Consider the following 22741-nt stretch of genomic DNA (forward strand, 5'->3'; position numbering starts at 1 on the left):
AAGACTAGGACAGTTTGTCAACCCTGAGTTGGAGCTTGGAGTGGTGCGACCGGTGAGTGTTTTAGTTTGTACTGCCCCGTGTTTTCTGGTTGGCCATATGGGATCTCCTCTGAAAGAAGGGCGATTTAAGTTTTTTGTTTTATTTATATGGTAATCAATAAAGGCTGCTGTGGCCATTATTCTCCATCGTTACTCAGCGCCATGTTAATTATTTACATAGTATGGTATATATGATTTTCAGAACCCTAAGTCACGTTCCCCAGGTCCTCGGTTACAACTAGTGGAGGGAATGGGGCAACTAGTAATATGCTTTCCATACACAGATCTCTTTACGAATAGGCTAGAATAGACTATGTAACCACTTAATAGAAGAGGGCTTATTTTCCGTAAATCATTACACATATAAATGCTTTTAAATGACAAATCCAATTCTGCTACAAGTCGGTGTACTCTGTGTAAGGCATAGGGCTAAGCCTCTGCAAACAAAGAGTGAAGTAGGGAGAATTAGTGGTGACTTTATAGACTCCTGGAAGGCATCCAGCCGGGGATATATTTGGAGCTGGGGGACTCGATTACTTCTGTTTTGGTTCCAGTAACTTTACTTGTGATTTGGAAGCGATGTGGAATGTGGCTGCGATTCTGTGAGGGATAAATACTTCGCCATGTTTTCCCTTAAGGTCACATAACATCATTTCATGGGGAAATAACCTATTGTTGACATTCCGCACCAATGCCGGCCAAGTCTTTCTGCTGCGGGAAGCACATTCCTATTAACTATGTATTTGCTGGCCGTGTGGTGTACAAAATAAAGTGTTATCGATGTGGATGCATGGGAATTTTTAGGGAATGTGTAGCCATAAAATTAGCTCTATGGGCTCAGGTTGAAAAAGAGTTTTCTGTTCCATGGGATTTATCATTTTTACATTTTAGTCACCCATTTCTATTCTATTAGTATACTAGGGTAAAATGTATGACTATGAAGCTTGGGTGACTATGTGGTAATACTAGAACTGTTTTAAAACCTATAATATTCACCTGAAGTCATTATTTGTAAGTGTTTTCCTTAATCATACCATGCAAGACTCACCCCGATGTTATACCAACCAGATGGCCTTCTAAAAATCTCTTATCTGTCATGCTAAAATACTGTTTTAGTTGTGTGTCTAGAAACCAACAGCCTCTATTATAGGGTAATGTATATACACATTCATATCTCTTTCCCCACCCTTCCATTAGTCAGTGATTGTGAGTAGGGGATAATCTTTATTGCCGGCGCTACTGTTCTGGTGCTTTGTGCATTACTTCTATTCCCTGTACCAGTGTTCAGTACAGGAGATCGTGCTGGTGTTGTGTGTGATGCTACAGATGGAGTGAGAGGGATTTTAGAGGAGTCACAGATCTGTGCTCACTGCTGGCTTGCAGCCTAGCACATGAGATAGTGGGAAATGTAGTCAGAATGGAGCAGAGGATGCTGAAGAGGAAGTGTTGACTGTGACAGCAAAGCTGGTACCAGGGCACAAGAAATGAAGCAGAAAAGAATAAAACACCATGAAACTGGCAGAAAAGGTATTTCGGAATCTTTAGGAGCATTATTTTTATCTTTAAAGGGGTTGTCCACTACTTAGACAACACTTCCCGTTCCCCACCTCCCATGCTGACACCATTTAGCACATGTGGTCCAGGGGCTCTTGTGTGGTTGTGACACGTGAGCCTGGCATCTAATCAGCGCTGGCATCACTGTCTCTGTCTTTGTACAAATTGAACATGAAGAGGAAGTCAGGGCCACAGCTGGTCTCTCACTTCCTCTCCATGTCCAATTCACGCTAAGGTGGAGACAGTGATGTCAACGGTGATTGGGCGCCGGGCTCACGTGTCACAACCACATGCGAGCTCCGGGAGCGTGAGTGCTGACATTGCTGGAACGGTGCCAGCACGGGAGGAGATGTAAGGTTTTTTATTTTATCGGGGCCAAGAGTGGGGAATTAGACGGGGTTGTCCAAGTAGTGGACAACCACTTTAAGCATTTATGGCAAAACCCATAACTGAGTCAGGGTAGTGGACAACCTCTTTAACACAGAACCTAGGACAAACCTTTTACAAGAGGTGTTCAGGATTTTGACAAAAGTGGTCTATATGCAAAAAATGTTTTCAAATATAATAATAACCAACACTCACCTGTTAAATCCCCTACTTTTCCAGTACTGCCACTATGTGACCCCTGCAGCTATAGTCCACTACAGTTTATGACCACTGAGATTAGTGATTGTCTGCAGTGTTCACATGAATGATTTATATCACATCACTGCAAGACTAGCGTAGACCACTGGAACGAGACATCGCAATGGTGGGGGATTTAATGAATATTTATTGCTCTTAGGCGACTTTCATAAGATCCTCAACCAAATCCTTTAAATTTGCAATATAAATCTTCGGGTGCACATCTAGGACCCTTTAAAGGGGTTGTACAAGATTTCAAAAACATGGATGCTTTCTTTCCGGAACAGCCCACCGCCTGGTCATGAGTTGAAGCCGCTACTTCAGATTTTGTATTGGATCCGTTGTTGATATTGTAACATATTTTATGTAATTTTTTTTTTTTTCAGGTCATACAAAAAATTCATTCGGAGGCTCATTAGATGATACAGAATGTCACCAATCCAAGGAGAATCTGTCTAATGGAAAGAGTCATAACCCATCCAAAGGCGGTCGGAATATTCCCAGGAGACACACAGTAGGTGGGCCACGTAGCTCGAAAGAAATCTTGGGAATGCAGTCATCAGACATGGACAGGAAGAGGGAAGCCTTTTTGGAGCACCTTAAATACAAATACCCTCATCATGCAACTGCAATAATGGGTCACCAAGAACGTCTGAGAGATCAGGTATGCGATCCAACAGTAAAGTAGACTTCAGTGCTACTTAGCTGACACTTTCTGTATGTGATCAGATCTTCTTTGTTGACATCCGCAGTAAAGGTTGACTTTGATTAATTGTGATCCTCCAGGTCGTCTTGTTTTCTGTTTGGGTCTTCAGGCTTCTCAGTGATGTTTTCTTGATTTTTGTGATGGCATAGATCCATCTTGTTGCCAGTGATAAATACATGGCATCTAAAGGACTAAGTACTCTGATGATTCAGCCATTGTGAGCGTCATTGTGCCAAGCGAGAGCCATAGTCAGCATGGATGAGCTCCTGGAGTTGTATCATGCAAGGATGGGAAAAATGGCTTATTACCATTTGCTAAATTATAATTTCTGGATAAAGTATCAGACTATTTATGTAATTGTAATATGCACTTAATATGCTTATAGCTAGAGGCATGGCACAGGTAGGAGCTGACAGTATACCATAATATCATGGAGACCTCAGGACAGGATTATTAACCGGTGGTGCAATGTCTTTGTAATGGAAGCTACTTTGACTGGAATTTAAAGGGTAAGTCCTGAGATCCTCACCGATCACTAAAGACCACAGGGCAGAAGTGTGACCAGATCGATGTTTGTACCTACAAACTATCTACTGCAGTTGAGCAACTTCTCGAAATCATGGTCCAGTGGCTACGTCAATAGTCCATGGCCGCCAAACGAGAGCCTTGAAAATCAGATGCTACCGTATTACTAGCTCCTAGCATCACCAATGCCTCTTCTATTTAGGAAGCCGCTGCAACTTTGTGCCAAAATGATTCTGATTGAGAAAAATGTCAAAATCTACCAAACTTCATAGTAGTAATTTTGAGTTGATTTCTTGCTGCTTGATTTGGTTATCAGAGGGTGAGTCCCCAAATGAAGTTACAGCTAGTGAGGAGCAAATGTGATCAGAGGAAGTGTTATCCAAGCATCCTCGGTGGTGGTAACCGAGTGTCTTAGGGATGCTCGTAAAATATGTTCGAATCCCCACAGCTGCATTTCTCATGGCTGTTCGACAGCAGCAAGACATGCAGGGATCTTCGCCTGTTTGTTAGAAAATCCCTGCATGTGTTGCCACTGTCGAACAGCCACGAGACATGCAGACTCGAACATAACATGTGAGCACGCCAAAGACACTCGGTTAGCACGTGAGCATGCTCCGATAACTCTTTATCCGAGCACGTTTGCTCATCACTAGTTACAACTCCTTTCTCTCATACTGTCACAGCTCCCGGGTATTAATGCTGCGGGGGGGGGAGAGCTGCACACAGCAGCAAAGGAGCTGGGCTAAACACCGGATTACTAACCTGGTAACCAATAGGACCATAGACATGTGACAGAGTGGGAGGAGATCAGGAGACGGAGCCAGATGCCGGGGAAGAGAGAAGGGATACACATTAGAGAGTTATCAAACAAGCAAAGATCGGAGCCAGGAGATCACGAGGTACCAAAAGGGAGAGACAGGGGATAGTCAGAAGCACAACCAGAGTTCAGTAATATAGAAGAACAAACAGAGTAATGCACGGAGAGCAAGAGAGACACAATGCAAACAGGGCACACACTCCAGGAGTCAAGCACACAGACTAAAGCAGAACCTATAGCTGACAGAGAAACCCAGCTAGGAGTGAGTATAAATACTCCTCCCATCTTGAAAGAGAGGCCAACAACATTAACCATGAGAGAACAGGACATTAACCATGACACATACCTTTTGATATCTTACAAGCGTTGTGGAAAGTGTTTGTTACAGGGTCAGTAAGGAGGTACTGCACTCTTTATCCCCTATTTTGCCAGTTTTCTGCCATTTAACTACTTCAAATGTTGCAAAATAAAGGCACAACTCATTGCGCAAAAGCAAATTTGTGGCTCCCGTCATTTTTATGCCAGTCGCAGCCAATTTTTGGAAAAGTGGACAAACCTTACTCGAGGGACTGTGTGTATGAGCATTGACGACAAATTCAGCAAAAGTTTATGCTAAAAAGAGGAGGAAATTACAACAAAAATGTAGTCTAGTCCTTGCGGTGGCACGGCAGAGTAAATCACCATGGACTACATGTGTGGGTTTTGGTGATGTTTTACAGCCGTTGTGCAATATTCGTTGCGGCTTACGGGCAGTAGTACCCATCATTTAGATCAGGATGACACGAGCTCACGGGTGGCAGCATCCCCAACTTTGGCTGCCACCATAATATACCACCGACACATATAAACAGTATACAGATTAATAAGGTGTTGTCGATCTGAACATCCAGTATTTTCAGTTTTTACATGGCGAGAGATGCATTTCAGTCCAACAGCACATTGATATGCTAAACAGTGGAGGCAGCTGGGAATATAATGATATTAATATTTGTGAAGAATAATGGAGTGCACTTTCCTAATCTGCTGTTTATAAGATTTGTTTGTAACGAGCTCATGCAGAAATGTGACGCTTTGTTAATAATCCTGTTCTCTGAATTTAGATTGGAATTGCTTTTGATGTGTTATTTATTGCTCAGTCGCCGTTCCTGCAGATCCTCCGCATGTTAATCACGCGGGCGCTATTCAGTGACCGTCTGCGACAGGGGAAAATGGAGTTTGGCCATAGTGCATTGAAAAGTTCTGCAACTTTCTTATTTATACTATTTCATTCCATAGCAAATTTTAAGATTTCTGTGTACTGAAAAACCATGACCTAATAGCTTCGGGGTCAGTTTACATGACATTCCCCAACCCATGCATATAATAAAGTTTCTGAAAAGTTTCCAAGTGGATTTTTGCCCACAGCTTGAAAAAAAAAATCAGTCTCAATATTTTCATGGATTACACATGGAAAATACAAGGATCAGTCCCATTGAATGACATTAAGGCTAATATTTGTGCGGTTCTGCTGTACATTCGAAGCAACCAGTGTTCACTTTTAAAGTGAATCTGTTACCACGTTTTTGCTATCTAATCTCAGAGCAGCATATTATACGGGAAGAGACCTTGATTCCAGGGATGTGTCACTTACTGGGCTGCTTGCTGCAGTTCTGATAAAATCCCTCTTTTATCTGCTGCAGATCCAGCAGTTCTGTGAATGCTGAACTCTGTATAACCCTGCCCACACCACTGATTGGTAGCTTTCTGTGTACACAGTGCATAGGCAGAAAGCTGCCAATCCATGGTGGGGGCGGGGTTTACAGAGGATGTGGAGGACTACATGGCAGCAGTCACTAGTCCTCTAGTGATCATCTCCTGCTGATAAAACAGTGATTTAGCAAAACTACAGTAAGCAGCCCAGTAAGTGATACATCACTGGAATCAGGGTCTCTGTCTCTACATTATGCTGCTCTCAGATTAGGTGGCAAAAACAAATTCCATTTAAAGTCCTCATACACAATCATACAAAGGAACCCATACCCATACAAAGGAACTCTCGGCCAAACGTTCTTGTGTTCTCTATGAGAGAGCTGCAGACAGACTCCTCTGACGACAGTTTATCTCCAGGGAGAACAAAAACATCGATCTGCCGTTGGAAATCCATCATGCCGAACCTTCTCTTCCCCGACATGATCTGTTGGGGGGTGAGTCAGGATGCCCCCATATGCATAAGACTGTTGGACGATCAGTGGTTGTGACCAATTTTAGTCGAATGTGTATGGGTGTTTTAAGCTCAATCTGTTAAGGAAAGAGTTAAAACAACAAACTGTTTAATTTATAGAGCCTAATGACATATCTCTGTCTACAGAGTTCTCCACCACTACCATATTGCGCAGTGGATTCCTATACACAGAACCTCGGACATTCTGACAAGTGTGAACGTGCTCTTACTTCCCCAGTTTTTCTTTTATATTTTCCTTTTGTTTCTGCTCCAAGCTTTAGAAAATACACAAACGAGAAACAGCATGAAAACAGCCCCCGGGAGTCCCCGCATGTGTGAGAGCAAGGATCCAGTGTGTCCACGCACCACGGAAAGCCGAGAGGACTTGTGCTGTAACTGTACACAGAGGTCAAACTAAATATAAAAAGCACACAACACATTCCACACCGCATCCAATCGGAAATAACGTCTGCTAATTATTAACCCGAACGTGGAAATCTCTGCAGATTTGTCCAGAAGTGTTTTCATGGCAGGAAGATTATGAGTCATTAAATCTCTTATCTCTTCTATCTCATAGGTTTGATCAATGCTTAGTATGTAAGATACCACAAAAGTCATGTGAAATAGTTCTTGTGTTGGAGAAAACTAAATTAGAATTGAAAGTGAACCTGTCGATTCAGGGGACTGCTGTGTTTCTGGCCTTTATATGATTTGTATCCAGCATTTACACTAGTTTTCCCCTCTGCAGGCTCCTTCTTTAATTTTTTGTTGTTTTTGATCTAGTGGATCTAGCTACTATGATATTTTCATAAACAGCGCACAGGGACATGAGGGATTCCTGCTCTCTCGTCTCTCTGTAGTGCACGTTCAGAAGCAGCATCAATATAGAGGACATTATACAGCAATACTGAGCAGTGTAACTGTGAATCCAGCTCTGTGGATGGTCTGTATGTGTCTTCCTTTCTCTGTTCTATTGCGGCTAGCTACTATGATATTTTCATACACAGCGCACAGACACATGAGGGATTCCTGCTCTCCCATCTCTCTGTAGTGCATGTTCAGAAGCAGCATCAATAACGAGGACATTATACAGCAATACTGAGCATTGTAACTGTGAATCCAGCTCTGTGGATGGTCTGTATGTGTCTTCCTTTCTCTGTTCTATTGCGGCTAGCTACTATGATATTTTCATACACAGCACACAGAGACATGAGGGATTCCTGCTCTCCCGTCTCTCTGTAGTGCACGTTCAGAAGCAGCATCAATATAGAGGACATTTTACAGCAATACTGAGCAGTGTAACTGTGAATCCAGCTCTGTGGATGGTCTGTATGTGTCTTCCTTTCTCTGTTCTATTGCGGCTAGCTACTATGATATTTTCATACACAGCGCACAGACACATGAGGGATTCCTGCTCTCCCGTCTCTCTGTAGTGCATGTTCAGAAGCAACATCAATATAGAGGACATTATACAGCAATACTGAGCATTGTAACTGTGAATCCAGCTCTGTGGATGGTCTGTATGTGTCTTCGCTTCTCTGTTCTATTGTGGCTAGCTACTATAATATTTTCATACACAGTGCACAGAGACATGAGGGATTCCTGCTCTCCCGTCTCTCTGTAGTACATGTTCAGAAGCAGCATCAATATAGAGGACATTATACGGCAATACTGAGCGGTGTAACTGTGAATCCATCTCTGTGGGTGGTCTGTATATATCTTCCTTTCTCTGTTCTATTACGGCTAGCTACTATGATATTTTCATACAGAGTGCACAGAGACATGAGGGATTCCTGCTTTCCTGTCTCTCTGTAGTGCATGTTCAGAAGCAGCATCAATATAGAGGACATTATACAGCAATATTGAGCAGTATAACTGTGAATCCAGCTCTGTGGATGGTCTGTATGTGTCTTCGCTTCTCTGTTCTCTCCTTCCTTCCCCTACTGTTTGCACAGACTTAAATAAGAAGCTGTAATCTAAGTGAGCTTGACCAAGATGGATTTTGGCAGTGAAAAAAGAGTTGTGCGGGCAGGAAAAGGATAATAAGGGGCTCATAAGTGAAGAAAGGAGCTTATTTCTCATATTAGATATATTACAAAGTTTATTGTATCCCTTGTACTATTCAATTATGCAAAGTTCCTTGAAACAACAGTGAACGGTGAAAGGTAACCTGTCCGCCTGAACCATTGGCAGCTTGAAATGTAGAGATTTTCTCATTACAGAATTCTCTGTTTTACTCTACGTGTGTCATTGATTTAGAGCAAATGTCATTTGAAAAGCAAGCTGGACAAGGGGAGAGGACTCCTGACACATGGAGAAGAGTCCACCGGTTGTCTCCTTCTGGCTTCTCCGTTCCTTACTTGACCTGATTGACAGGTTTCTCCCCATAATGACATTTTTTAATTTTCTATCTCTACCAGACCATCTAGTGTGAGACGACGGCATGCTTCGCACTTACATTCCAGAGCGGAAAATATTTTTTTGCATACAGTTGTTAATTATTTCAGCAAGACCCAACAAAATATTCCATACCCACCCCAGACCTAAAACACAAGCCCATAAGTTTTTATTATTTTTTTTTTGTAGATGAAGCTGTGCAATGTTTTTTTTTTTGTGTGTGATGAGCTGTAATTTTTGTAAATACAATTTTGGGGTAGATATGAAATTTCAATTGCTTTTTTTGCGGGAAGTGCATTGCTTGTAAAATACAATTCAATAGTTTTTTTCTTTATACAGTTTACCTTTTGAGTCCCTTGATCGGAACATCATTGAAAATCTGTGGCTAGACCTCAGAATAGCAGATGCAGGATGACCCGGGAATCTCACAGAACTGGAGAAATTTCTGGGACAACTCATAAGGTCCTATGGTTTCCAGTACCATCTATATGCCGATGACACTCAGATCTACCTCTCTGACCCAGATGTCACCTCTCTGCTCTCCAGAGAGTGTCTATCAGCCATATCCTCCTTCTTCTCCTCTCGCTTCCTCAAGCTCAATGTGGACAAATCTGAACTCATTATCTTTCCTCCATCACGCATATCTTCCCTACCTGATCTATCAAAATAAATGAAATCACACTTTCCCCTGTCCCCAAAATCCGCTGCCTCGGAGTAACCCTTGACTCTGTCCTGTCCTTCAAACCGCACATCCGAGCTCTCGCCACCTCCTGTCGCCTCCAGCTCAAAAATATTTCCAGAATCCGTCCTTTCCTCAACCCACACTCTACTAAAATGCTCGTGCATGCCCTAATCATCTCCTGCCTCGACTACTGCAACATACTCCTCTGTGGCCTACCTTCTAACACTCTCGCACCCCTCCAGTCCATCCTTAACTCTGCTGCCCGACTAATTAATCTCTCTCCTCGCTACACTCCTGCTTCCCCTCTTTGCAAATCCCTTCAATGGCTCCCGATTTCCCAGCGTATCCAGTTTAAACTACTAACACTGACCTACAAAGCCATCCATAATCTTTCTCCTCCGTATATTTCCACACTAATCTCTCAATATCTTCCCTCACGTAATCTCCGGTCCTCCCAAGACCTCCTACTCTCCTCCACGCTTATTCGCTCCTCACCCAATCACCTCCAAGACTTCTCCCGAATATCACCCATCCTCTGGAATTAAGTGCCCCAACACATCCGGTTATGCACTACTTTTGGATCCTTCAAAAGAAACCTGAAAACCCACCTCTTCAAAGAAGCTTACAGCCTGTAAAGACCACACGGCCACCTCAACACCATCGGAGCTACTGCAACCCTTGACCTACTGTCTCCTTCCCCATTATCCTGTAGAATGTAAGCCCGCAAGGGCAGGGTCCTCTTCCCTCTGTACCAGTCTGTCATTGTTAGTTTTGTTTACTGTAAGTGATATTTGTATTTTGATGTAACCCCGTCTCATGTACAGCACCATGGAATTAATGGTGCTATATAAATAATAATAATAATATATATGCTGCTAATTTTACTGGGATTTATTAAAATATCACATCTATTTTTACATTCCAAAAGTAGAGTTTTCAAAAGGGAGTTCTCACTTTTTAGACCATTTGTTGGGGCACGTTTCGAAAAGAAAATATTATGATCACCTGGTGTCTCACTTAACCGGACAACCCCTTGGCTCAGGCTATGTGACAACATGCAGTCATGCTTCTTTAGAGCTATGGAAAAACACCAAAAAGGTCAATTGCATCTCAGTTGTTCCTAACATATGGAGGCACCATTTGTCGGACAGTGCCATAGTACAGCGACATATGGAGACAATGTACAGTATAGGTGACGCTGGCTCGGTGACTTCTGCTCGGCAGGACACATCTTTTCAATTATCACTATGATGTTGCACAACGACATTCCCCGCTATACACTGACATCCATAGCCAGAGACTCTTGGAGACCATCGGTGTAATAATTCATGATGCAATAGAAACAAATGCTATATAGGGATATCCAGCAGTGAGACAATAATTTTTGGTTCAATTGCTCTTTAATAATACACCCTCGAAATTTTTTGAAATAGAAATTATATTAGGTATATATTTCAGTATTCCAGAATATGACTTGAACTTGTAGGGTTCGTCATGCACCAGTGCCCTACTGTCGCTCCATAGGACCTGCTCCATCACATTCCTCACATGATCTCATCCTATTTATAACCCAATTATAAGACAATTGAAAACCTTTTGACTCCAGCCGTGGAGCAGGAAGTCTAGCTCAGATCCTGCCTGGTCTCCCTGTGACCTGGGGCTAGACAATTAGCTTCCACATTCCCCCAGTTACCAGAGCAAAGGGTCTTTACGGTGCAATGTTGGTTTTCTGTGCTAGTCAACGATACTAAACTCATTCTCATACAATTGAAAATGGTTCTGAGCATGTAAAAAAATTTAAATTGTTTTGGAAAAAGATGCATGAATATATTTTAGTATAATTTTTTTTTAATTTTTGCATTTTTTTATGCATCAAATTAATTATTTGGGTCAGCCAGAGCAAAGCCCATTGATTGTACAAGGTCTCTACTCAGCTAAAAGTGGCCTTGAGCATATCTACACATTTGCGACAGCCCCTTTAAAAGAATTGTACTTTGTTTCCACATTATTGTTTTTCCGTCTGTAGTTATTGCACTGTAGCCGCCATATACTGGCATCTTGTCCATGTTCCCAACTCATCTGGATAAATATTAATCAGCCATTGAGTTTTCTGAGGGCTCATTTAGGCTATGTTCACACGGTGCGTTTTTTGGTGCGGATCCGGAGCGGAATTTCAGCTGCGGATCCGCATCCGTTTTCCATGTAGGTTACAGTACAATGTAACCCAATGGAAAAAAAAATCCGCTGTGCCGACGATCCTTTTTTCCCCAGGAAAATCCGCGCGGATTTGCCTGCGGAAAAAAGAAGTACCATGTCAATTCTTTCTCCGGATTCCGCTGCGGGTTTCCAGCAGCACCAATAGGAAACTGCATTTGGAAACCCGCAGTGGAATCCGCAGAAGAAAAAGGATCAAAATCCGCAGCTAAAATCAGCGCTGAATTTTAGCTGCGGATTTTCAAAACAGGACAGGAAAAAAAACTGATGAAAAAACTGAACGTGTGAACGTAGCCTTAGACGTCCGTGAGTCACATGCTTGTTCTGTGTTTTTCACAAATGGAGAAGAAAAATTGGTGCGCACTTAGCGCTTTTGGGAGGTGATGGTTGACTTGGAGGATCGTCCCAAAATGTAGTGTATGAGAAAAACAACCTCTCATCCGTGAGGTTTTTGAGGTCTTGAATCAAAGAGTATTCGTGTAGTAGGCACAATGTACGTGGCGTGAGGTATAGAGACATAGGCAACCATGTAGGACATTTAGATCCTTCTGGATCTTTTTCACATAGTCCCTGTGCCAAAAGATGTGGAGGAGAGCAGGGAGTGGACGCAATGTGCGCTAAGGTATGTGCACTCCCTGCTCTCCTCCTCATCTTTTGGCACAGGGACTTTGTGAAAAAGATCCAGAAGGGTCGAAACATCCTACATGGGCACCTATGTCTCCATACCTCACGCCAAGTACTTTGTACCTCCTACATGAATATATATTCTTTAATTCAAAACCCTAAAGACATCGTGGAAGAGCGGTTGTTTTTCTCTTCTTTTTCACAGTTAGAACTTGTACCCGTTAATAGTCTACGGGATTGTTCACATGTCTGTGGCATCAAGTGATCTGCATCAAAACATGGAAACTTGTACGAATTTGATGCGAGTCACAGATAAAACTCACCAATGCAAATCTATTCGTTCATGAAAAAACAATTTGGACAGTGGATCGGCACTTGGATGCCATCCTAATTGTATCTGTTTGCTGTCCTCTTTCAGTTTAGATCGACCCTAGAAACTCGAGAAACCTTCTCATATGCAAAAATTAAACCAATGAAACTCTGATGGTTAAAAACTGACTCACTGACCAAACACTGGTGAAAATCTGACGCTAAGTAATGAAATTGGTGAGAAGAATCACTGATATCTGGATGAGGCCTAACATGCCCCATTTTAGTAACATTAGTGCCTCCAGTATTTCAGTATGGCAACACTATTCCTACCATGAAAACAATGAAAACCACCATGATTCCCCATTAGATGCCATTAGAAACAATGGGAATTAAAGTCAGTTAACCATTTATTCTTAGGGCTCAGTCAGACGGCCGTATAAATCAGACCGAAATTGGACCGCAATGCTCGAATTGACAGAGGCTCTCCCGTTCTGAGCTTGACAGCTTCAAATATTTCTATGTAGCTGTCATGCTTAGCTCGGGAGAGCCGCCAGCCTGTCCATGCACTACGGTCCAATCTCGCTCATATTTATACGGCCCGATCTTGCTCAGATTTATATGGCCATCTCACTTTACCCTAATATGTGGAAATATCAACTGCTCTACAGTCTTTGTAAATGTGAAAAATAGAGCGTTTATCTTCAATGTGGTGAATATGATTTTCATCCACTTTTGGTCGGTGTGTCCATTTTTGACATCAGTGTTACATCTGTGTTACGTCAATGAAAAAAAAAAATACCATGCTTACCCTATCCATTAAACAGTAAAAACGGTCAGGACAATGATGACGCATCCATGTGCTGCCCATTGATTTAAATGAGCGAGTTTGAGCTATGACGCCTAGAACACGTATGTGAATCAGGGATGTGTTTTAAGTAACTGGTAAAATCTGTAACTGATCCCCACATATCATTCCTATTTAGTAGATGTTCTGCTACCCGGACCCACATGCAACTGCTACCTCTGCCCACCTTAAAAGGATTATCCAGCTTTGGGGTACAAGTCTGCCATCACGCTATGTTAGGGCAGACTTGTGAATCCTGACAGCACGCAGTGTGCACGCTGTCAGGATTCTCTGCTGCCGGCAGAAGGAGCTGGTGGACGCAACTGCAAGTATTAAATTTGCATATATATGATGACATGCCAACTAGACGTATGTGGCCTTGATCAATTGAGCAGGTTGGATATGTCTAGTTGGAATGTGGCTGAGAGTATTCAAGTCACATACTTGCAGTCATACAACTGCTCGCACCCGGCGCCAGCACCAGAGAATTCTGACAGCGCAATGTGTGTACTGTGAGGATTCAAGCGAGCCTGGACAACCCCTTAAAGCTATATTTCTGAATATAAATGTATGCTAACCATCAGTGCTGCCTAGTAAGTTAGGCCATAAAATACAGAGCCTTGCAAAAGTATTCGGTTCCCTGGACTTTTCAACCTTTTCCCACATATAATGCTTCAAACATAAAGATACCAAATGTAAATTTTTGGTGAAGAATCAACAACAAGTGGAACACAATTGTGAAGTTGAACGAAATGTATTTGTTATTTTAAATTTTGGGGGAAATTCAAAAACTGAAAAGTGAGGCGTGCAATATTATTCGGCCCCTTTAATTTAATACTTTGTTGTGCCACCTTTTGCTGCAATTACAGCTGCAAGTCTCTTGGGGTATGTCTCTATCAGTTTTGTACATCGAGAGACTGAAATTCTTGCCCATTCTTCCTTGGCAAACAGCTCGAGCTCAGTGAGGTTTGATGGAGATCATTTGTGAGCAGCAGTTTTCAGCTCTTTCCACAGATTCTCGGTTGGATTGAGGTCTGGACTTAGACTTGGCCATTCTAACACCTGGATATGTTTATTTGTGAACCATTCCATTGTAGATTTTGCTTTATGTTTGGGATCATTGTCTTGTTGGAAGACAAATCTCCGTCCCAGTCTCAGGTCTTTTGCAGACTCCAACAGGTTTTCTTCAAGAATGGTCCTGTATTTGGCTCCATCCATCTTCCCATCAATTTTAACCATCTTCCCTGTCCCTGCTGAAGAAAATCAGCCCAAACCATGATGCTGCCACCACCATGTTTGACTGTGGGGATGGTGTGTTCAGGGTGATGAGCTGTGTTGCCTTTACGCCAAACATATCGTTTGGCATTGTTGCCAAAAAGTTCGATTTTGGTTTCATCTAACCAGAGCACCTTCTTCCACATGTTTAGTGTGTTTCCCAGGTGGCTTGTTGCAAACTTTAAACGACACTTATTATGGATATCTTTGAGAAATGGCTTTCTTCTTGCGACTATTCCATAAAGGCCAGAATTGTGCAGTGTACGACTGATTATTGTCCTATAGACAGACTGTCCCACCTTAGCTGTAGATGTCTGCAGTTGATCCAGAGTGATCATGGGCCTCTTGGCTGCATCTCTGATCAGTCTTCTCCTTGTTTGAGATGGAAGTTTAGAGGGACGGCCGGGTCTTGGTAGATTTGCAGTGGTATGATACTCCTTCCATTTCAATATGATCGCTTACACAGTGCTCCTTGGGATGTTTAAAGTTTTGGAAATCATTTTGTATCCAAATCCGGCTTTAAACTTCTCCACAACAGTATCACGGACCTGCCTGTTGTGTTCCTTGGTCTTCATGATGGTCTCTGTGCTTCAAACAGAGCCCTGAGACTATCACAGAGCAGGTGCATTTATACGGAGACTTGAATACACACAGGTGGATTATATTTATCATCATTAGGCATTTAGGACAACATTGGATCCTTCAGAGATCCACAATGAACTTCTGGAGGGAGTTTGCTGCACTGAAAGTAAAGGGGACGAATAATATTGCACGCCCCAATTTTCCGTTTTTGATTTTCCACAAAAAGTTAAAATAACCAATAAATTTTGTTCAACTTCACAATCGTGTTCCACTTGTTGTTGATTCTTCAACAAAAATTTACATTTTGTATCTTTATGTTTCAAGCATGATATGTGGGAAAAGGTTGAAAAGTTCCAGGGAGCCAAATTCTTTCGCAAGGCACAGTATGTATCATCTACACAAACTTTGCGCCATTTGTGCAATAATAGTAGAAATGATGGAGGGGGATAGATTTTTTTTTCCACAAAGCTGGAACAAGTCATTGAAAAATAGTTAAGAAGATCATTTTGGGGGAGGGAAACATTTCCATGAAAAAGGTTTGAAAAAAAAAAAAATCAACATAAAAGTAAGAGTAAAATCTGAAAATGTAATAATACAATAGAAAGATTGTTTAATAGTAAAAACAAAAAACCTGCTGGGGCAGAATACTGGGACCCTCCAGCAAAACCTAGCGGCAACTGTTCAGCAGATAGTGACATTGTCAGACAGGGAGGGGCAGATAACGAGAGGGCATTGTTCTATTCAACACCAGTGGCCCTCTGCAAAACTCATCAACCCTCTTCAGTGGGGAAATTCAGGCAGCAGATCTGTGAGGAGAGAGGTGCTGACAGCTCAGGAAGCAGAAGGTGCTAGAAAAAACAATTTTCGAAAAAAAAGAAAACTTTCAAACTTTTTCTCTTTTCTTTTTCTTCACATTAGCCAGTAGTTGTGAGAAGTAGTTTTGCCAGGTGGGGTTGTAGTCACCATGGAGATGTTATGATGTCACGGTTGGGAAAGCATGTCAAGGCAGCAGAGTCGACATGTTGCAGCGGTAGAAGGTCCCATAAGCTGCAAGCAGTTTTCAAGAAAGTACAGGAGGGAGATGGCGCCAGTATTTACCTGACCGAGTCAAAGGAGTGCAAGGGTTTGCCCAGGATCTGACTTTGGATTGCGACTTTGCAGGACATCTTGCCGCCCTCCGCCAGGTAACCGCAGACACCCCCTTTAATAAATAAGTCACCTATTGCGGGCGAGTCTTATCAGTTGCACATACTGGTTGCTATTTGCAGAGCATAAAGCGAGTGTTAATGTTGGATTTGTTCGTGCAAATAGCTTTTTAAAATGCTTTAAAAAAGGGCAGATGCAGCAGAGCTGGCTTTGTCGGACGCAGTAGAGCCGAGTTTGTAATACGGCGCAAATCTTGATAATATGCACGAAAGGTAATCCTCAGCAGCGTCGTGCGGGTTGTCTTGTTGAGCATGTTATCACATGCCTTAAGACGTATTTTTAGGACCCATTCTTTCGTTTTGCGTGATGCCCTCTAGGGTGGCAAACTTTGAGATGGTTTAGTAAATCCTGCATTGAGCAGGGGGTCCGACACGATGACCCTGGAGGTCCCTTCCAACTCTGGATTCTAAGATCTCGTCATCGATGCAGCCTTGAAGGATTAAATGATAAATTCAACTCTGCTACATCGCTAATGAAGTATTTAGTATTTAGCAATACCTGAGAAATGTTACCGTAATGTTTAAATGTATCATTGGTATCCTGATGAAATGTGAGCCATCCGCACTGTCTGCATGTTCGTACAAGCTGGAAATAAAAGTGAAAACTGTCTACAGTCAGGCGTATACAGAGATGTAGCAGAGCTGAGCTACTGTGTACGGTAGATAGTAACGAGTTGGAAACTGCTTGGCTACAATCGCATACATGTGCATTGAGCTAGGATAGATAAAGCATTAAAAATTACTATTAAAAATTCTGCACTTTTCGGGTACAATGGGTCCTGATGTAGCAGAGCTGGTTTGCTGTTGTAATAACTAGCATTACATATTTTAATAAAAGAGAAAAGAATTAATGTACACTGACATTTGGCACAAGTCAAATGGATGAGGTACTACACAAAAATTACTGCACGATCTTCACTTCTAAAGTTATCACAACTCCGCTCTGCTGCAGCGCCATCATATTGGTGAGAGCGGGCTGCACCAAATACACATGGTAATGGGAAAGAATAAAAAACCTGAATTCAATGATTAAGTGTCATCAGTGTGTCATGTCCTCCTGGGAGATCTGGGGGTAGAAGATCACTACATATTGTGAATTGCAGACCTTCCATTTAGCCTGTGTGTTCGTGACAATTATTAAATGAATTTTTGTTTCCTTTGGGGCTGAAGAGGTTAATGACCCTTTCTATGCTGGTCAGAAACTTGCAGCTCCATTTTCAGCTGCTTCTGATCTGGTCATTACCTCTTCCTATAAAACCTGGCCAGACCTTCTCTGTCTTGCCAGTGAAAGCTTTGCTTCCTAGCTCCTTGGAGATGCTGTTCTGCATAGGACTTTGTTGTTGCTACTGGAGATTCGTCTTCCTGTGCTGTTTACTGGTTGGAGTGGAGTTGTTGTAGTAGTGATCTTTAGTTTGCTGTAGTACGCGTGTGTTTATTTCCTGCTCTCTGTTCCCATTTGGTTGGTTCATTCCTATCCTTCTCTATATACCTCTTTACCTTTTGTGTTAGCATGTTTGTTGCTTGTTATCCCTGTTTCGTCATTGTGTCTTGTTTGCCTTATATTTCTGTCCCAGGCCTCATATGTTGGGGAGAGGACAGATCAGGGTTTAACAGGAGCATAGTAAGGGTGGAGACGCGGGCCTCTCTACCATCAAGAGTACCCCCCAGGACAGGGATAGTTAGGGTCACAGTTTCAGGGACAGTTTGAGGTCCCCCCTTCCTTACCATCATAGCATGACATTAAGACTTGTGTCCCAATACCTTTCTCCATTGAAGGTATGTAAAAATAAAGGTTTCAGGCAGTGTGTGCTGCAGTCCGTTATTGTGCGCCATTCTGCATGTGTGGGCGTCATTATATGTGTGTGTTTATGGTGATCTGTGTGCCATTACTGATTTTTCCAGGAATTTGGAAAAGTTGGAATTTCTGCTGCAGTTTTATGGTGATAATCATTTGGTGCCGATATCGATGGGTTTGGCAGAAGGCCCAGTGTATGGGGACGCTAGCCAGCTGATGGTTGGCAGAGAAGTCTGATTTTGGATTCCCGTTCGCATTGCTCTCCCGGAGATGTTCCTCAGTGGCTTTCCCAAAGAGAGCTCTGAAGCGCTCGGCCAAATGAGTACTGTTGTGTATGGAAGAGTCGGATGAGATGGCTGTCAGCCAAAGCAGATCGTTCAGCCGACAGCCACCTAATGTGTGTGGCCGACTTTAATGTCCCCAACGCAGAACATTCATATGAATTTTTTACTTTAAGGCTACCATCTCATGATCCGCTTTAGGGGAGTTTTTGCTGATGCAGATTTTCTACACCATTTCTGAACCCATTAAGCAAAATACGTTATTTGCATTTTTTTCAGAAATACGCTTTGTAAAAAAAACGCACCAGAAACTTATCGTGGGAACATAGCCTTACACTCAAGTTATATGTTTTCCTCATCATGTCTATGCTAAGAATCTGCAAAACAAGGTTGGATTTGGGAGGGTGAGGTTGGGTTGATGCATGTGACCTAGTAATGAACAGGATGTGAACAATGCAGGAATCATCGCCTCAGGTCTGGTCTATAGAGGAATTGGGATTACTGTGAAATTAGAAGGTGATTGCATCAAGAATAAAATATGGCTCCTCCACCCTCCTCTGGGTAGCACCGCCACGGGGTCAGATTCTCACAGAACTGTATTTGATGCGTCTTTGGAGTGGATACAAAACATAATAGTATTAGGGTGTGTTCGGTATTCATTTTCTATCGGGTATTCCGGTATTTTTTTATGACCATGACCATTTCTTGCAGGAGCGATCCCAGGAAATTCAGTGGAGACGATCAGTGACGATCATGGTGCCATTCTTTCTATATACAGAAACCATGAAGTGAGGGCTCATGCAGACAACCGCTTTAATCGTGGTTTTGACGGATCACACTTGATATTCTATGGCACTGTGAACATGTCTGACTATTTCCCTGGACCGAGTGGTCCGGGGAAAATAATTGCACCATGCACAATTTGCCTCCAAGAATTGAATGGCACTTGCCTATTCATGTTTACCTGTCCATGAAAAAAAATAGGACCGCACTTGGATGACATTTTCACGGACTGACGTAATGGAGAAGGTGGAAAAATTATTTATTTTTTTTTCCTCCACCTCCACACTGTGATCATATCTGATCAGAATCTGAATACCGACATTATTGGATGGTGAAAAAAACGTTGTCGGGACCGAACCTGAGCTTGAGCACGGGGCACAGATCGTATCTTTATGTCTTTGGTCACAGACCGGCGGTTATTTCCAGCCAGTGTAGTGCGAGAAATACTAATACTTCTTACGGGACGGAAAGTGTAAAGGAGAGCAGATGCGTTTCATGCCCCATATATATCTAGCTGTATGTAGGAACCCTGCGTGGTGCACGGAGTCATCTCGTTCTGCATCCAGGTATCTCTGTATGGTCCTTCTCTAATCCATAATGCAACGTCATCTCATGAAATATGACAAAATTATTTTTTTCTCTTAATTTATTTCTATAAAATCAGAGGTACACAGACTAATAATGTCATATGACAGGCTTAAAAAAAAAAAAAAAACGCCCCGTTAGACCACACCGTGGTTGCACCTGTAGCTGCTTACTTAGGTTTAAAAAATAAATCTATCAACTTTTCCAAGAATATAAACTTCGTTCATCTCTATATTATGCATAGCCTTAAGGCCATTTTCCATTAAACCTTGCACTTTAATTCCGTATTTGCAATTGCTACTTTTTGGTGCCTAGGGCATTTTCCATATTGTAATTCCTCTAACTGTAAAGAACCCTTTCCAATCATGATGTCTGAATCGCCATTTTTTCTACATTTATCTATCATATTTATTATCTATGTCATATCTATCTATCGCCTATCTATCTATTATTTATCCATTATCTATCTATCTGTCTATCTATCTATCGCCTATCTATCTATTATCTATCTCATATCTATTATCTATCTATTATCTATCCATTATCTATCTATCTATCTATCTATCTATCTATCTATCTATCTATCTATTATTTATCTATCTATCTGTCTATCTATCTATCGCCTATCTATCTATTATCTATCTCATATCTATTATCTATCCATTATCAATCTATCTATCTATCTATCTATCTATCTATTCACCTGAGATGACACACGTTGAGACATTCGAATAGAGAAATAAACTGGAACCTCTTAAGCCAAAAATACACATTACATGGCTGTCGGGAGGACAATGCTTCGGCTGATCGTTCAGCATTCAGCTATTTTGTCTTTCTCCCCCATACACTGGAGAGCTGCTGTGTTCTCTATGAGAGAATCGCTGCCAGACATCTTTGCCAGCGGCTACTTTCTAGGAGAACAAATCGATTGGCGGACCGAAATCGGACGTGCCAGATCATCATCTCCCCCAACGATCAGTTGATCAGCGGCCCCATACACATTAGAGGGTCGGCTGAACCCGTCGATATTGATATTAGTCTAATCTATATGGGTGGGCCTTTATTTAGAGGGCATGTCTTTGCCTAGAATTTTTATTTTGGTAGTGATAACCACTAAAACTTTATTAAAAATTCTAATGCATTACTTACCAACATTTAGAACGCAAAATTTTGGACATTCAAATCCCTCCCCTAGATTCCACTTCTCCAACCCCCCACCCTAAAAACACATAAAACAGCCACTTTCGGCTGCAACCCTTTTAAAAGGTCCATTTCCCAAGATTTTTCCAGCAGAAGTGGGTTTGTGGGCACATGTGGAGGTGTATGTGTGGCACATTTCACAATGTATACCTTCGATGTTTGCAAAGACATGTCCCTTTTTCCCCCTTCCACATATACCTCTTTTTCCCATGGCCATTGTACGCTGGGAGGTGGATGTCGGGGGATCCCCCTCGTGTATATCTCTGACGTAGACTCAGATGGGACTCTTGTGATTGTCACTTTTCTGCTTACACATTTGGAAAAAAGCCCCTACAGTAAAATACCTCTGCTTATCTCAGATGTACGGCTGATATTGATAAACGTCATTTAAGCCTATGGATTCAGAAGACAAGCTCTATCATGTGCGGTATGAAGACCAGTCCATTTTCTCATCTTACAGTTTGTCTAATGATCTAGGATTACATCACGTGGCGAATTATAAATGGATATAAACAAGCTCAAAGCTTTTCTTCTTTGGAGGACGGCAGAACGTTGTATCATCTCACAGATAGCAGATAATAATAGTTGCACGGACATTGTGATCATTAAAGGGCATTTCACTAAATAATGATTGGGAAATATGCAACCTTCAAATGTCCCCATGTGTATCATATTCAGTTATTTTTGTCTTGTAACTAGTGGCATAGCTAAAGTGCGATGGGCATCGGTGCAAAATTTGGACCTGGGCCCCTACAGACACACACCCACACCTCTCCCCCACCCAATCCACCCCCGTTTGTTAGTCAGCTGTATGGGTCCTTGTAGCGTTCTAAACCCTATAAGGAGATACGAGTTGCTCTCCTGCATTATGTAGTAATGTCCCATATTTTGGGCACATCCTAGTTTATTTATCCCCCATCCTGGTCTATGTGTTCCTCATCCTGGCCCCATACTGGTATATATGCCCTCCATACTGATACATATGACCTCCATCCTGGTATATATATTCCTCATCCTGTTATATATGTTCCCCATCCTGGTATATATATGTCCCCATCTTGGGCACATCCTGGTATGTATGACCCTTATCCTAGACCGCTTCCTGTTGTGTATTCTGATATATGTCCCCCATTCTGCCTCAGTTTGTTAATGCATAGAAAAATAAATAAATTATTTTATTCCACCTTTCTTGTGCTCCCCCATCATCAGGCGTCCTCTTCTGAAGCCATCAGCTGACTTCAGTGTGCAAGCGATGGGACCGCACGACATCACTGCCATGCGCCCGCGGTCACGTGCATGCCAACATTAGCTGCTGGCTTCTGATTGGCCGGCAGTGTGTAGTATTGCAGTGCCTGGACCCCTGCACCACAATATACTTTAGCTGAATGTGCATCCAAAGGCACACATCCAGTTGAAGTTTGCTCTGACCCCTCACTCTCACGGGCCCAGTTGTAACCTCTGCGACTGCGATCGTTACACCCGAATTGTTGCATATGG

At 42.3% G+C, this 22741-nt stretch overlaps 1 protein-coding gene across 8 annotated transcripts in view; it reads left to right on the plus strand.

Annotated features, from left to right (window-relative positions):
• KIAA1217 (KIAA1217 ortholog) overlaps window positions 1-22741 on the plus strand; it is a 506736-nt gene that overhangs the window by 164608 nt on the left and 319387 nt on the right. For 7 of the 8 annotated variants that reach the window (XM_077268372.1, XM_077268371.1, XM_077268369.1 and 4 more), the window contains exon 2: window positions 2604-2881. In XM_077268372.1, the coding sequence (XP_077124487.1) occupies window positions 2604-2881 (278 nt within the window). Of the gene's footprint in view, window positions 1-2603; window positions 2882-16411; window positions 16580-22741 lie in introns of those variants that run through there. The other variant, XM_077268378.1, reaches the window with a different exon arrangement.

This window comes from Ranitomeya variabilis, chromosome 6 (assembly GCF_051348905.1).
Source record: "Ranitomeya variabilis isolate aRanVar5 chromosome 6, aRanVar5.hap1, whole genome shotgun sequence".
NCBI classification, from domain to species: Eukaryota; Metazoa; Chordata; class Amphibia; order Anura; family Dendrobatidae; genus Ranitomeya; species Ranitomeya variabilis.